Here is a 17,080-nt window from a genome sequence, read left to right on the forward strand (position 1 = left end):
TGTGGAAGATGATCAGCGATGCATCCATGATCTCCATAGCAACCTCTCTCAACACTTGGGAATGTAGAACATCAGCTCCTGGGGACTTATCAACCTTCAGTTCCATTAATTTCTCCAACACAACCTTCTTACTTATACCAATTTCCTTCAACGCCTCATTCTCCTGAGTCCCTTGGATCTCAAATTCTGGGAGATTTCTTGCATCTTCCTTAGTGAAGATAGACACAAAGTAATCATTTAGCTTCTCTGCCATTATGAATTCTGACTCTGCCTGTAATGGACCCACATTTGTCTTAATCAAACGTTTCCTTTTCACATTCCTATAGAAGCTTTTACAGTCTGTTTTTATGTTGTTTGCTACTTTACATTCATATTTTATTCTCCCTTCGTCAGTTTCTTGCGACTCCTTTGCTGTATTCTCAAATCCTCCCAATCTGCAAGTTTACTACCATTTCTGGCAACTTTATAGGCCTTATTTAATCTTATACAATCCTTAACTTCGGTAGCCACTGTTGACTGACTTTTCTTTTTGAGTTTCTGTGTCTTGAAGAATATATTATTTCTGTAAATTATGTAATAATTCTTTAAATACTATCCATTGCCTTTGTACTTTTCCAATCCCCCTCAGCCAATTTACCCCTCATACCTATGTAATTTCCTTTATTCAAATTTAACACCTGGCTTCAGATTGAACAACTTCACTTTCAAACAGAATGTAAAATTCTACCATACTCTGGTCACTCATCCCTAAAGGTTCTTTTACAGCAAGATGATTAATTAGCACATTTTCTGTTACATAATACTAGCCTGTTCTCTAGTCGATTCCTCAACATACTGCTCTAGAAAACCGTCCCTAACACACTCCAGAAACTCTTCCTCCATGGCATTACTGATTAGGTTTACCCTGTTTATGTGCAGGCTGAAGTCACCCATGAGTATTGTATTACGCATGCTACATGCTTCTCTAATCTCCTGGTTAATACCATGCCTCACACTACCACTACTGTTTGGTAGCTGATAAACAACAACTACCAATGTTTGCTGCCCCTTTGCTGTTTCTTAGCTCCACCCAAACAGATTCCACATTATGTTCTTCTGATCTGAGATCCTCCTTTACTAATGTACTGATCCCATCCCTCATCATCAGGAGGACAACTTTTCCTTTTTGCCTGTCCTTCCTAAATGTCAGATATTCTTGAATATTCAGTTCCCAGTCTTGGTCACCCTGTAGCCTTGCTTCTGTAATGGCAGTTAGATCATACCCATTTACCTCTATTTGTGCCTTCAAATCATCCACCTTGTTGTGAATGCTGCATACATTCAGGTAGGTCTCTGACATTATTCCACATTCTAAGCTTAGCAGATGCTCAGCTGCGTTCCACCTGCCTTCTAATCTCACTTGCCAGTTTTCTACCTCCCGTTACCAATTTTACTTCCTTCCAATTGGAGCTAACCTGCAGGTTCCCTGATGGAGACAGGGTTTTAACGAGATTCTGTAATTCACAGTGGACACTGACGTCTGGGTGGGTTGCTGAGAAAGCAGTAGGAAATGTCTTTGTTGCATCTGCCATTTATTGTGCAGCGTGGTGTGTTCAATCAGTTTGCCTGTTTACTCTCACATACCTTATGTGGATTCTTAATGTTAGAGTAGAAGATAGCCATTGTATAAATTGTTTTACTTTTCTGACTTTGTACAGTAAAGTTCATTTTGTTTGCTCAAAAACAGTGAAATCTTGTGGCTTTAGTCTCTTAATAAGTACCTGGGATCTCAAACCTCGTTTACTTGAAACAAAATGTTACTGGTCTCTAACCAGATTGCACCAAAAATTTGGGGGTCTGGTTGAGGATCATAAGAGACTCAAAACGTTAACTCTGTTTCTCTCTCCACAAGATGCTGCCAGACCGGCTGAATTTTTCCAACACTTTGGTTTTTTTTGTGATATACTACCGCTTTTCAAATTGAGTGTTTTTAAAACAGTTTGACTTTCTTGTTTTTAAAAAAAAATTCATCTCTCAATGTGAAACATTTTTGGGACATATCACTATTTTTCTGAATGCCCCCTCCCCCACCCCTGGAAAAATGTACTCGTTTTTGTTTTTCTTGCAAAAAGCACGGAACTTAGCTAAACAGTTTTTTTAACGATCTACTACTGTTTTTTATGCTTGTCTAACAGGTTTGATTTATTTACAAAAAGTTTGGATGTTTTACAAAATTCGTGGAGTTCAGTTTTTTTCTGATGGACTGCGAGTTTTACAAATGCCTCACCCAAAATGTAGTTGTTTTTGAAAAACTTTGATTTTCTTTGGAATAATTGCCCATCACTGAGATAAACATGTTCCTGTGATTTTTTTCTGAAACCTCCCAAAAAATTGAGTCATTTTGAAAAGATCTTATTTTCTTACAAATTGTGCTTATCTTCCTTACTTAGTTAAAAACCTTTGTGATGTACTATTAATTTATGATTGTCCAAAAATAAATTGTCATTTTCGAAAAATTTTGCATTACTTGAAAAAATGTGTATGTAAAAATGTATTTAGCGACATTTAGAACATTTCCATTTCCTTGCAAAAAGTTGTGTAGTGTACCACTATTGGTTTTGGTTCTGGGAATTTTGGAAAGTGTTTGATTTTCTTGCAAAAAAAAAACATGCTCACCTCTTAAAAACTCTTTCATGTACTGCTGTTTTTATGAAAGTGGAAAAAAACGATTGTCTTTGAAACCTCTTGCACAAAGTGCTCACCTGACCGAGTTAAAAAAAGTACAAAAAGTCATTTTTGAAATGGTTTATTTTCTTGTATAAAATGCTAATGTCACTTAGTTAATTTCCTTCATGATGGTCTATTTTTTATAAATTTCCAGAATTTTGCATTGTTCGAGAAGTTTTACCTTTCTTGCATAAAATGCTTATTTCAATAAAAAATCTTTTTTCATCTACCAGTTTTCTGAATGTCCTTTTGAAAGATTTTCATGTGCTTTACTACAACATTTATGAACGTTGTTAGAATACCTAATTTGATGATTCACATAATTTAGGAGTATAGCTTTTAGTTTTAGGAACTGAATTTTTAAATGGAAAAACCTGGACTGGAGAAATTGGTAAACACCCCAAAGGTGATTACAATTCAAAGGATGGTTCGTGTTTATTTAAAGGGGTAAGAGTTAGAGGTGCAAAAACAATGAACAACAGGAATTATTCATGTGGGTCCTATGTTTTGAAGGTAAAGATAATTAGTTTAAATCTCTATCCAGGACATTCCAGGCATGACACATCGCTGTGGGGATAGACTACAGGGAGGTTTCTTTTTGGTTTTGTGTTTCTTCTGTGTGATTTCTCACAGAAATAGACAGTTGAAGTCAGCTTTGGAGCAGCTTTGAGACAGGCAAAGAGAGAATCTGTCAGGAGCTGTGAATAGCTGGAACCGGTAGCAGAGGGCTATCAGAAACCGGAAATGTTTCTGATTTGGAGTCACTAAACAAGAATGCAGTGAGGCCCAGGCCTGAGCTGCGGAATCCACAATCAGTATAGTAGAAGTTTTTGTTTAAAACACAAAACCTCATGGTGCAATTCTTTCAATTAATAACTGGGAGTTAGAATTTCTTTTTAAAAGTTACTGGCCTCTACAAAGACAGGAACAAAATCCAAAAAGTGAGTCATTTTCAAAAAGTTTCCATTTTCTTCCATTAAGTGCTTATCTGAACAAGCTAAAGGTTTTTTCTTTCCTATACTAGTGCGATTATGAAACAGCAAAGAAATTGAGTCGATTTTGTTCCAAAAAGTTCTGATTTTCTTGCATGAAATATTTACCTCAATTTCACGTCCTACTAATTTTATGGAAGTGCAAAAATAATTTGTATACAGAGGGACCATGGGAGGGAAATCATGGCAGAAATCAAAGTGGACAGTTCTGTTGTGGAGTTTAAGCTGTGGGGTACGTTTAAGCATTTAGCACTGTCTGCTCTGAAATTTGTTGCTGTACTCTTGTGTTCTCTGAGTTGTTTAGATCCTTGAATGCAGTAGTATTGGCGCTGTGCATTCCCCAAATGTGGTTGTGCCAACGTTGTGTGCTCCGTGAACTCGGTAGTGTCAGTGGTGTGTGTTTCTCTCTCCCAGATACTGCCTGACCTGGAGTATTTCCAGCATTTTCTGCTTTTTATTTCTGATTTCAAGCATCTGCAGTATCTTGCTTTTGTATTCCTTCATATCTCTAATGCTATACATGCAGGCTACAGTGAAATTTAATGGGCATGAAGGAGCTGATAATCAATAGAGATTGCAAATTGGGCAAGTGGGCATCATTTGGAATCAAGACAAGGGAGACTACCACAAATATCAGCTCCAACAGTGCAATGGGGGAAACTAGCATAGGAATGAATGAGGAAGAAATTCCAAATCCCAGTGTCAGTGTGAGCGCTGTTGCTTTAGAAAAATGTCTGACTGAAGGGTTCAAAGTGTGATGTACATTCTATTTCAGTGCACATAAAAATACATCCCACAACAAATAAAAAGGAAAGCCATCAGTTGTTAGGGTTGCTGTATTCTGTGTGTAAGTTGCGACAAGCGTTTTTCTCCTCAGACACAGGTAAAGACATTACATCCTGATACATATTACATAGACAAAAAAAGATTTTCGATTTCTCAAACAAGTTTAGAAAAAAAACAAAAAAGATAAATAAAACAAAAAAACTTCTGCAAAAAAGTCTAAACAACCTAGTATCTTACAGCAAAACCTGCATAAATACATAAAATTACTGGGCACCTAGGAAGAATATGTTTGTTCCCGTTAGTTTAGCTGGGTCCCAAGGCATAATTGGTGCATGCACTCCATTAAATGTGATCTCATGTGTGCACTCTATTTGAGGTATTGTTGCTCACTGTACATATACAGCATCTGAAAATATCTCTGCAGCAGACTTACAACTCATGTTATCCAAGACAGACTCCAGATGGTGCAGGGAGGACATTAACTGCCAACACCTGACTGTAACACACCCTACATTTTCAAAGGGCCAGCTATGAAGCTCGTCAAAATATGCCGAAGGTGTAAGCAAAAAGGCCAATTTTAAACTGACTAAACAGATTTCAATGTAATTAAAATTACTTTAAAAGGTGTGAAAGATTAAATACTTAGGTTTTAAAAGTAATGATGCTCTTGCCCTCTTCCGTGTCCCCAAGGGGGATGTATTGTGGAAACTGGCCCTCTACTCCTCACTTAAGCACCCACTTCTTGTTTTCCCTTCCACCCACCACCACTATCCCCCAGTTCCCTTTCCATTTGGTTTACTTCTTCCCCAGCACCCCTTCTACCAGGTCCCCTGGTAACCCTGCTGCCCCTCCCCCACAGCTATCCTTGTTGTGGTTTTCCCCATCCTACTATTCCAGCTCCACCAAATATGACAGCGTCATTTTTCTCACACTGTGGAGCACAGAATTGTCTCTAACCTCACCTTTTTTCACAACACTATTCTTAACCATATTCTTCACACCTGTCCTTAAAAATGTGGCTGCGTGGCATTTTTGGCAGAGTGCTGTGCACATCAGTTATGACCATGGTCCTGTTTAAAGCAAATAACTCGACAATACTTCCATGAAAGTCAGTAACGTGGGACTAGCTGCTGTCCTTTGAATCCTCCAAGAAAGATGTGGCAGTGTAAATTCCAGTCAGCTCTTGCCCAGTTGCTCTGATGTCAGGAGCCACTTGCCTGGTACATGCAGTACAGATATAATCCTCATTCTCTGCCATCTCAGAAGAGACACCCACACAGACCTGGTGGAACCATTCATCACAGCCGCCATCACATTGCACCCAGTCGACCTGCAGCACAAAAACCCAGGAAATGTTATTTGCAAATTATTAGCTTTTCTGTCACATAACACAAAAGTTGGACTATCCATTAATTTCAACAGAAAACAAAGCAATTTTTTTTTTATTCACTCATGGGGGCCAGCTTTTATTACCCATCCCTAATTGCTCTTGTTAAGAGACGGTTATGAGTCTGGAGTCACGTGTAGGTCAGACCAGGTAAGGACGGCAGATTTCCTTTCCTAAAGGACATTAGTGAACCAGATGGGTTTTTACAACAATTGACAATGGTTTCATGGTCATCATTACTCTTTTAATTCCAGATTTTTATTGAACTCAAATTGAACTCCCACCATCTGCCGTGGCGGGATTCGAACCCAGGTCCCCAGAGCATTACACTGGGTCCCTGGATCCTGGGTTTCTGGATTACTAGTCCACTGACAATACCACTACGCCACCACCTCCCCTGGAACGTAGTCCAGGTTTAAATACTACAAATGTAAACAGAAAATACTGGAAGTACTCAGCAAGTCACAGAGCATCCATGGAGAGAGAAAACAGAGTGAATGTTTCAGGTCTGTGATCTTTCATTTGAACTCCTGCTGAGTATTTGCAATATTTTTTGTTTTTATTTCAGATTTCCAGCATCCACAGTACTCTGCTATTGTTTAAAGATTAAGATGCACAGGGTGAAACTGGTAAGAGCAACACACTCACAGCAGATCTAACTCAATCTTGCAGGCCAAAAGAAACATTGGGTTGGGTCATGAGTCTATGCTAGGTCTGCGTGTTTTCCAATAACATTCAGTTAAGAATGATCCATGCATTTCACACTGTTACTCTGACCGAGGTCTGATAATAATAGTGTGCACTGTGTTTAGGGTTCTCACAATATCAGGAGTTTTTGGTCGCAGGAGTCAGATAGGAGCTGACATGAGGAAACAATAGAAGTGGATGGCAATGAAGGAGAGAGAAAGGGATGGGAGCTGGGAGAAGCACTAGGGGCTGGCAGGGTTGGCGAGTGGGGTGGGGGAGTAATTAGGAGGAAAAAGAAAGATGATAATGGGAGTTGATTTGGGTACAATGTCTCTGCGAACAGGATCCAGAAGGGGTAGGATACCTCTGTGCACTTAGGCAAACATGTGGGAACATGACTGCTACAGTAACTGGAGTAAATTATAGTGTGATTATAATGTTGAAAATCCAAATGTTACTGTTTTTCCTTTCTAAAGTTAAAAACATATTCATTTTGCAATATAAAAATGCTTAAAATAATGCTAAACTAGCAAATTGCCATTCACCGGTTATTAATTTACTCATGCATAGTACATTAGATCTTGAATATACAGAAATACAATGGCGCTATGATACATAACCAACAAGCATCCTTTTCACAACTGTGAAGGGGATAAGTACGAGTAACAGACCAATAATATCTATTTTGGAGAAGGAGCTCATTGCCCATTACTGAGAGCACGAGAGGCATTTTAAATGGGGTATCCATTGTACCAGTGGAAAGGACTCAGCCAAGGGCAGACTGAACTGCAATATGAATTGCTCCTGGCTCTGAGCAGAACTAGCGGCTGCTGATGCTACAATATATCTACTAACCAACCTCTTCTCCACAGGGCCGCTGACAGTTCAACGCAGCACAAACAGCATTTTCATCCTCCGAGTCCTCTGCTGCAGACCAATCCTCCCGAGCTGGTAAAATTACTTTCTTTTCTTTCTTCTTCTCTAATATTTTCTCAGCACTCTCTTTGGATTTCTCTTTTTTCTTCTTCTCTTTCTCTTTCTCTTCTTTTCCCAATTTCTTCCCTAGTTTGGTCTGTTCTTTCATTTTCTCAGGGTTCAGTTTCAGCTTTTTCTTTTTGGGCTTGTCGAATTTTCTCAGTTCCTTTAACTTCTTGCTCTCCCCTAAGAACAATTCAGTTTTATCCAGTTTTCGCTTTCGTTTTTTATCAGAGGGATCCTTGACTTTAATTCTGATGGATTTCTCCTCTGGGCCATCATCCTAAAACACAAGTTATCAGGGGAGGAAAGAAAAGGAAATTCTGCCATCAGGAAACTTAGAATGACATGTATTTCAATTACACAGGAAACAGAGAAGAACACAGGGTCACAAGGCAGCTCTTTTCCTATTATCAGTCTCGTGCCACCACTTCTCTGCCATGAGATTGGTCCCAGGGATGAGGAACTGCAGTTACATGGATAGATTAGAGAAGCTGGGGCTGTTCTCCTGGGAGAAGAGAAGATTGAGAGGAGATTTGATAGAAGTATCCTAAATAATGAGGGGTCTGGACAGAGTAGATAGAAAGAGACTGTTCCCGTTGGTGGGAGGATCGAGAACAAGAGTGAACATGTTTAAGATAACTGGCAAAGGTAGCGATGGTGACATAAGGGAAAGCTTTATCATGCAGCGTGTGGTTAGAATCTAGAATGCACTGCCTGAGAGAGTGGTGGAGGTAAACCCAATTGTGATTTTGAAAAGAGAGTTGGATATTATCCGAGGAGAAGTAAACTGCAGGACTATGGGGGAAAGGTGGGGAGTTTGACTGGAGCCAGCATGGATATGCTGGGCTGAATGGCCTCCTTCTGCACTGTAACTATTCTATGATTCCATCTTATTCTATGAAATCTTTCAAACCTTCCACAAACTTTCACTTCTCACTTTCCCCTGTTCATACTTCTGTTTGCCCTTCATTCCCTCATAACTTATTCCATAACTCTAATACAGTGGGTGGAAAACCTTCCTTTCTTCTGAACTGGTGTCTCCTGGTATTTAGAAGCTTTCCCAGAATGACCAACTTCTCCTATTAATTTTAGAAACTTTACTCAGGTTATCAGGAAGTTTGCTCTTTGGCTTTGGGAGAATAGAAGCCTAGCTTCTTTCACCTTTTATTTCCAGATGCTTGGCCAGAGAAAACTTACTTGCACAGATCTAAGATGAAGAACTGCCCACCTTTCAATTCAAGGATAGAAAGGGAATCAGGAAATGGGTTACTGGAGATACCTCTAATATATGCAGAAATCTGTCCTCAGCAGGAAGGTGCGTTGCCTGCAGTATTCTCCAAATGTGCTGTGTCTCGTCTAGGGATACTTCCAGAAGGTCTCCCACCATCATCAGCTCCTCCAGCTGAACCTTCGCACTGTGTGATAGCTCGAGGACTGGGGGCTCCAAGCTACGTGGCACCAATGGTGTCTTCCGTGGTTGTTTCCGTGGCGTTCCAGTACCTGGAAGAATACAGAGATTTTATATATGCACAAAAACAATAATGGGGGACCTTAATTATCTTAATATAGACTGGCATAGTAATATTGTAAAGGCCAGAGAGGGGGAAGAGTGTGTTCAGAAGATTTTTGTTTGTTTCTAGTCCAATGAGGAAAGAGGCATTGCTGGATTTGGTTCTAGGAAATCAGGTGGGCCAAGTGACCAAGTGACAGCAGGGGAACATTTCAGGGACTGTGATCAAAGCATCATTAGGTTTAGGTGGGGAAGGGTCAGTTTCGATGGGATACAAACGGATCATGTCCAGGTAAATTAATATCAATGATTGGCAGGCAAAACTGTAATCAAACAACAGGCTGCCTTTAAGGAGATAGTTCAGGTATAGTACATTCCCACAATGGGGAAAGGTAGGCCAATCAAAACCAGAACTCCCTGGATGATGAAAGAGATGGGAAGATGAAGCAGATAAAGAGTGCGTATGACAGGTGCCAGGTTGATAATACAAGTGAGAGCCAGGCAGAATGTAGAAAATTCAGAGAGGAAGTGAAAAAAGAGCACTAAAGGGAGAGTATGAGAAGAAACTTGCAGCCAACATAAAAGGGGATCCAATTGTCTTCTGTAGGCAAATAAAAGGTAAAGGGGTGGTAAAAGGTGGAGCCTTCTAGGAACATCAAAGTAGGAACAGCAGGCCATTCAGCCCTTAAGTCTGCTCCGCCATTCAGCTTGATCACAGAAACATAGAAAATAGGAGGTCATTCGGCCCTTCAAGTCTGCTCCACCATTCAAGATGATCATGGCTGATCCTCTATCTTAATGCCATACTCCCGCTTTCTCCCCATTCCCCTTGATACCTTTAGAATCTAGAAATCTATTTATTTCCTTCTTAAATATATTCAGTGACTTGGCCTCCACAGCCTCCTGTGGTAGAGAATTCCACAGGTTCATCACCATCTGATTGAAGAAGTTTCTCATCACAGTCCTAAATGGTCTACCCCGCATCGAGACTGTGACCCCTTGAACTAGACCTCCCCAGCCAGGAATATCATCCCTGCATCCAGTCTGTCCAGCTCTGTCAGAAGTTCGTACGTTTCAATGAGATCTCCTCTCATTCTTCTAAACTCCAGTGAATACAGGCCTAGTCGGCCCACTGGAATCAGTCTGGTGAACCTTTGCTGCACTCCCTTTATGGCAAATATATCCTTTCTTAGGTAAGGAGACCAAAACTGCACACAATACTCCAGGTGTGGTCTCACCAAGGCCCTGTACAGCTGTAGTAAGACATCCTTGCTCCTGTACTCAAGTCTTCTCGCATTGAAAGCCAACATACCATTTGCCTTAACTGCTTGCTGCAACTGCATGCTTGCCTTCAGTGATTGGTGTACAAGGACATCCAGGACCCCTTGTACATCAACATTTCCTAGTCTATCACCATTTAAATAATACTCTGCCATTTAGTTTTCCTACTGAAGTGGATAACTTCACACTTATCCACGTTATGTTGTATCTGCCATGTATTTGTCCATTCACTCAACTTGTCTAAATCGCATCAAAGTCTTTTAACATCCTTCCCATTCTCACCAAGTTTCGTGTCGTCAGCAAACTTGGAAATATTACATTTGGTTCTCTCATCCAAATCATTGATATATATTGTGAATAGCTGGGGCCCAAGCACTGATCCCTACAGTACCCCATTTCCTGCCATTCTGAAAAAGACCCATTCATTCCTACTCTGTTTCCTGTCTGCTAACCAATTCTCAATCCATGCCAATATATTACCCCCAATTCCATGTGCTTGAATTTTACACACTAACCTCTTATGTGGGACTTTATCAAAAGCTTTCTGAAAATCCAAATACACCACTTCCACTGATTCTCCCTCAGCTATTCTGCTAGTTATCCTCAAAAAACTCCCAGTTGGTTTGTCAAACGTGATTTCCCTTTCACAAATCCATGTTGACCTTGTCTAATCCCGTTGATATTTTCTAAGTGTCCTTTATCACATCCTTTATAATAGACTCTAGCAATTTCCCTACTACTGATGTTAGGTTAGCCGGTATGTAATTCCCTGTTTTCTCCCTCCCTCCTTTTTTAAACAGTGGGGTTACATTTGCCACCCTCCAATCTGCCAGGACTGTTCCAGAATCTATAGAATTTTGTAAGCTGACAATTAATGCATCCACTATTTCCATGGCCTTTAGTATCCTGGGATGTAGATTACTGGGCCCTGGGAATTTATTGGTTTTCAGTCCTATTAATTTCTCCAGCATTATTGTTTTAGTAATACTAATTTACTTCAATTCCTCCTTCTCACTAGACCCTTGGTCCCCTAGTATTTTTGGGAAGTTATCTGTGTCTTCCTCTGTGAAGACGGAATGAAAGGAGCTGTTCAATTGCTCTGCCATTTCCTTGTTCTCTATTATAAATTCTCCTGTTTCAGGCTGTAAGAGATCTACATTTGTCTTCACTAATCTTTTTCTTTTTACATACTTAGAAGCTTTTACAGTCTGCTTTTATGTTCCTTGCATGTTTACTCTCATACTATTTTTCCTTTTTTAATCAATCTCTGGTCCTCCTTTGCTGAATTCAAAACTACTCCCGATCCTCAGGCTTGCTACTTTTTCTGGAAACTTTATATGACTCCTCTTTGGATCTCACACTCTCCTTCTGTTAGCCAGCGTTGGGCCGTATTTCCTGCTGTGTGATAGCTGATCATGTATCTCAACAGCATTTTCCTACGCTATCCTCATATCCTTGATGCCTTTACCACCTAAAAATCTATCAATCTCAGTCTTGAATGTACTCAATGATTGAGCCTCCATAGCCCTCTGGGGTACAGAATTCCAAAAATTCACCATCCTGCGTGAAGAAATTCCTCATCTTAGTCTTAAATGGCCTGCCCCTTATTCTGAGACTGTGTCCTCTGGTTCTAGACTAGACCCTGCACCCAGCAAAGGGAAACATCATTCCTGCATCTACCCTGTTCAGCCTGTAAGAATTCTGTATGCTTCAATGAGATCACCTCTCATTCATCTAAACTCGAGAGAATACATGCCAGTCTCCTCAATCTCTCCTCATAGGTCAATCCCACCATCCCAGGACTCTGTCAAGTGAACCTCCATTGCACTCCCTCTATGGCAAGTATATACTTCCTTAGGTAAGGAGACCAAAACTGCACGCAATACTCCAGGTGCGGTCTTGCCAAGGCTCTATACAATTCCAGCAAGACTTCCTTGCTCCTGTACTGAAATCCCCTTGCAAAAATTAGGGACAAAAAGGGGATTTGTGCAGAGAGGCAGAGGTACTAAATGAATACTTTGCATTTATCGTTACCAAGGAAGATGATATTGCCAAAAGTTGCAAAAGCAATCCCATACAGAACGCAGAAGTGAAATGGAACATACTTTTAGACACCATTTATAATACTGCACTCCAAACATATGGGAAACTTAAAAAAAATGGAAAAGTGCTGACTAGTTCGAAGCTAACAACACGGTCATTGAAATCAAGCATAAGAAAGAGGAGCAGGAGTTGACCATAGTTGAACCTGCTCTGGTCATTCAGTATGATCACATACTGATCTTCGACTGTTTCAGGCAAGTTGCCGTTTTCAAGGGCAATTAGGGATGGGCAATAAATGCTGGCCCAGACAGCGACGCCCACATCCCATGGATGAATTAAAACAAATCCTAACTGGGAAAAGGTCATTAATTCAGCAGATCTGGAGTGTGCAGATAATTTGTGTGCATTAATGGAATTAAGCCAACAATGCTTGTGATGGCTCAATCACATTCATTGGATGGCTGTATGCTCAAAGAGTGAACTGACTACTGGGCCATGACTTGCTGGATGTCCACTGCTTTGCTGCAAGCAACACATGAAGATGATGGACATAGACATGGGCAACTGGGAGACAGTCGCTGATGGCAAGGACCTACAAAGGATGACTTTTCAGAGGGGCACTGGGAGAGACAAGGAACAACAGAAAGCTGAGCTGGCTGAAGAAGGCCCAGAAAAAATAGAGGCCAGCAAATCCTGCACCTTCTCATCCCACAGCCTTCATCTCCAAAAAGTGTGACAGAGACCTGCCATGACAGATGAAGCTTTTCATGAAGTTGTTGAGGATAATGTGGTTGATGTGGTGTATGGACTTTGAAATGGCATTTGATAAAGTGTTTGTTAGAAAAGCTGAAGCCCATGGAATAGAAGGGACAGTGGTAGCTTGGATACAAAGTTAGCTGAGTGACAGGAAACTATCAGACCTGGAGGAAGTGGGGCTCTCCAGGGTCAGTATAAAGACTACTGATTTTCTTCATCTACATTAACGATGTTGACATGACAGGGCACAATTTCGACATTTGCAGCTGACACAAAACTTGGAAGCATTTTGAATTATGAGGAGGATAGTGATAAGACTTCAAGAGGACATAGACAGGCTGGTAGAATGGGTGAACACGTGGCAGATGAAATTTAATGCAGAGAAGTATGAAGTGATATATTTCAGTAGACAGAACAAGGAAAGACAATATAAAAAGAGTACAATTGTAAAGTGGATGCAGGAGTACAATAACCTCCCTAGGATTATTGAGGCACAAATTGTTGAAGGTGGTAGGGCAGATTGAGAAAGTGGTTAATAAGGCATGCCTGGACCTTATCAATAGAGATATAGGGCTGGATTTTTGTCACTAATGGAGGTGTGAATTGGTCACTAAATGCTGAACTTAGTTTTTTGCTGGATAAATAATTTTTCTATGCTTACCCAATCCCACATAATTTTCATGTGGCCTTATGGAGCTTGAGAAGGCTTGGGGTGCAAAACACCCATGTGCCTCTTTCAAGGCCAGGGTTCCCATTGTGAGGACCACAGGAAAACCGTATTCCTTCCTGTACACTATTTTCACGTGCTGATTTGGTTTTTGTAAGCCCTAAAAAAAACACACCTCCTTGGAGAGTCTGTGGGACTGGGAGAAGTCCGTTGAGGAATCGGGAGCATTCTGAAACATCCTCCGAGTATCCACCCTATCAAATCCCCTCAGGATCTAGTATGTTTCAATAAGATCACCTCTCATTCTTCTAAACTCCAATGAGTACAGGCCCAACCTGTTCAACTTTGCTTCATAAGACAAGGCCTCCATCCCAGGGATGAGTTGAATGAACCTGCTCTGAACTGCTCCTTACACAGTTATATCCTTTTTGAAATAAGGAGACTAGACTGTACACAGATGTGGCCTCGCCAAGGACCTGTAAAATTCCCGGGGGTGGGGGGTGGGGTGGGGGTGGGTTTGAGTCACTCGGTACAGAAGTTAAGGAGAAGATGGGGAGAAGTCAGCATGGGTCTTGGCCAGGAATGAACTTCAACTTTTCCCAATATATCATGACCAGTTCAATATAAATCAGATATCTTCTATGCTTCAGCCAGACATTGCTTCAAAATGCTGTATCTGGTGGTAGTCAGTTGCTCTGAAACACATCTGACAAGTACTACCACATCTGCAGAAAGTTCTGAAAGGGTGCTGAAAAAGGGAGGTGCAAATTTGGGCTGGGCTTGTGGTGTGATAGATAACAAGGATTTCAAAGGGGAGGCAAGAGGGTGAAACAAGGTATAAAAGAGAAGATCTCTTCAATTTCTGTCAAGAGAAGAAAATTACGTGAGTAGCAGGATCCCATATCTTCTCTCCAGCTGTGAATCAACCAGCAACTTGCCCCAATCAGTGCTACAAATTTGATCTAGGAATGTGTAACATGGACTGTGCTCTCATCTGGAGACACGTTTGAATACATTAATGTAAATGATCATCAAACAATACACTTAACTGGAATTCCAAAATTGAAGGTTGACAAGGAGCATGCAGAAATAATAGTGTCGGAAAGCAACTGACAAAATTTATATGTAGCAATTCCTTATGGCTGAATATGTCACCTTATGCCAACAAGCGAGCAAGAATACATTAAACAGGATGGTGCTGTACAAAACAGTCAAACTGACCTTGCGAGAAAGACTTTGATGCTGAAGAATAAGCATGTTCTGCACAGAAAGATGGTGTGGCTGGCCACACATGTGACACCACTTCCTCTGCTTTTATTGGAATTTCTTCATCACAGAACAGGTTTGGTTCCAAGCTGCCTGACGATACACTGCTGGCACCATCCTAGGAAACAAAGAAAACTCTCAGTTTGAGACTAATACTCCGCAAATATATATTAGCCATCTGTTCACACAAGGTTAATTCACAGCCTATGGTATTGGACACTCCACAACATACGACAATTAGAACTACTGGATGTTACCAGATTTATACAACTTTCTAAGCACATTACAGTTAAGGGTCAAAGGATATAATTCAAACTGAGCAAGATTAACAGGGAAGAAAGAATGAGTTAGCATTGGGAATCAAATGTTTTAAAAGGCCTTAAAGGGGTTTTCTGAAAATATGGGTTACATATGATTCACTGGAGACAGAAACAGGCCATTCAGCCCAACCCATCCATGCTGGTATTTATGCTCTAATTAAGCCTCCTCCCATCTTTCCTCATCTAAATCTACTACCATAACCCTCTTTTCCCTTCTTCGTTGTTTGTCTAGCTTCCCCGCAAAAGCATCTATACTATTCACTTCAACCTATGGTAGCACTCACCATTTCTTCTGAATTCCCTATTGGATTTCTTGGTGACTATCTTATATTGATGGCCACTAGTTCTGCTCTTCCCCACAAGAGAAAACATTCCTCTCTGTATCCACTCTATCAAAACTTTTCATCATTTTACTTAACTCGATTAGGTCACTCCTCAGTCCTCATTTTTGAGCAGAGACCCAGCCTGTCAATCCTCTCATAGCATGTTTATCCAAGCATCTCTGGATCATCCTTGTAAATCTTCTCTGCACCCTCTCCAGTGTCTCTTATATCTGTTTTATAATTTGATGCCCAGAGTTGGATACAGTACTCTAGTGCGGTCTAACCAAGATTTGATACAGATTTAGCTTAACTTCCCTCCTTTTCAATTCTATCCCTCTGGAAATAAGACCTAGTGCTTGGTTTTCTTTCTTTTTATGTTAACCTGAGGCGGAACTTTTAGTGATTGATGTATCTGTGATCCAAGATCCCTTTGTTCCTCTACCCCACCTAGACTTGCACTATTCAAGTGATAATTGACCTCCCTGTATTTCCTACCAAAATGTACCACTTCACATATCTGGGTTGAATGCTACTGACCAATTATTTGCCCATTCTGCAAGTCTATCCATGCCTTCCTGTAATTTGTTGCAGTCCTAGTGATTGACTATGCCACTCAATTTGGTGCCATCTGCAAATTTAGAAATTGTTTTTTATTCCAAAGTCAAAATTGTTAATGTAAATTGGAAACAGCATTGTGAAACACCACTTCCCATCTTCTGCTGGTCTGATTAACTACCCTTTACACCCACTCTCTGTTTTCTGTTTTGAAACCAGCGAGCGATCCATTGTCACTTGAATCCGACTCCACATTCCTGACCTTATTCATTAGTCTGCTATGGGGCACCTCACTGAAGGCCTTTGGGAAATCTAGGTAAATTACATCATTACCATTGTCTATTCTCTCTACTACCTTCTCAAAAAATTCAATTAGGCTGGTCAAGCAAGATTTCCCTTTTGAAATGCATACTGACTGTTCACTATTTTTTTTTTGCTTCTATATGTTATTCTGTTCTCTCTTTTATTCCATCATTTTTTTTTACCGCCAGTGTTAAGCTGACTTAATTCTCTGGATAGTACAGAACTTGAATATTACTGATAAAGAGACACAAAAATTTACACTACTGCTGAAAAAAAAGAGACATGCTTAAACATTTTGTCTTGCACTCTTCAGAAATACCAGCAATACTCAAATTCTGTACCTCCAAACAACAATGTACACCACACGAGAAGAATGTGCTGACTGGTTGACAAGGTGACTCTGATTGGCTGAGGTGTTGCCAAGGAGAAAGCAACAGGGAACTATAGGCCCTCCAGCCTCCCAGGTAATTCAAGAGTGCGCAAAGCTATCCTGATCAGATCATTAAGATAAAGGCAAAAT

General features: G+C 40.5%; 1 protein-coding gene across 2 annotated transcripts in view; it reads right to left on the reverse strand.

Annotated features, from left to right (window-relative positions):
• Positions 1 to 4,518: 4,518 nt before the first annotated feature.
• Positions 4,519 to 17,080, reverse strand: part of kdm5a (lysine (K)-specific demethylase 5A) — a 224,200-nt gene continuing 211,638 nt past the window's right edge. For both annotated transcript variants that reach the window (XM_041215725.1, XM_041215724.1), the window contains 4 exons: positions 15,015 to 15,177; positions 8,816 to 9,036; positions 7,418 to 7,816; positions 4,519 to 5,814 (listed from right to left, as the gene is read on the reverse strand). In XM_041215725.1, coding sequence (XP_041071659.1) covers positions 5,608 to 5,814; positions 7,418 to 7,816; positions 8,816 to 9,036; positions 15,015 to 15,177 — 990 coding nt within the window. In that variant the 3' untranslated portion in view covers positions 4,519 to 5,607. The remainder of the gene's footprint in view (positions 5,815 to 7,417; positions 7,817 to 8,815; positions 9,037 to 15,014; positions 15,178 to 17,080) is intronic.

The sequence above is a fragment of the Carcharodon carcharias genome, chromosome 21, assembly GCF_017639515.1.
Source record: "Carcharodon carcharias isolate sCarCar2 chromosome 21, sCarCar2.pri, whole genome shotgun sequence".
Classification (NCBI taxonomy): Eukaryota; Metazoa; Chordata; class Chondrichthyes; order Lamniformes; family Lamnidae; genus Carcharodon; species Carcharodon carcharias.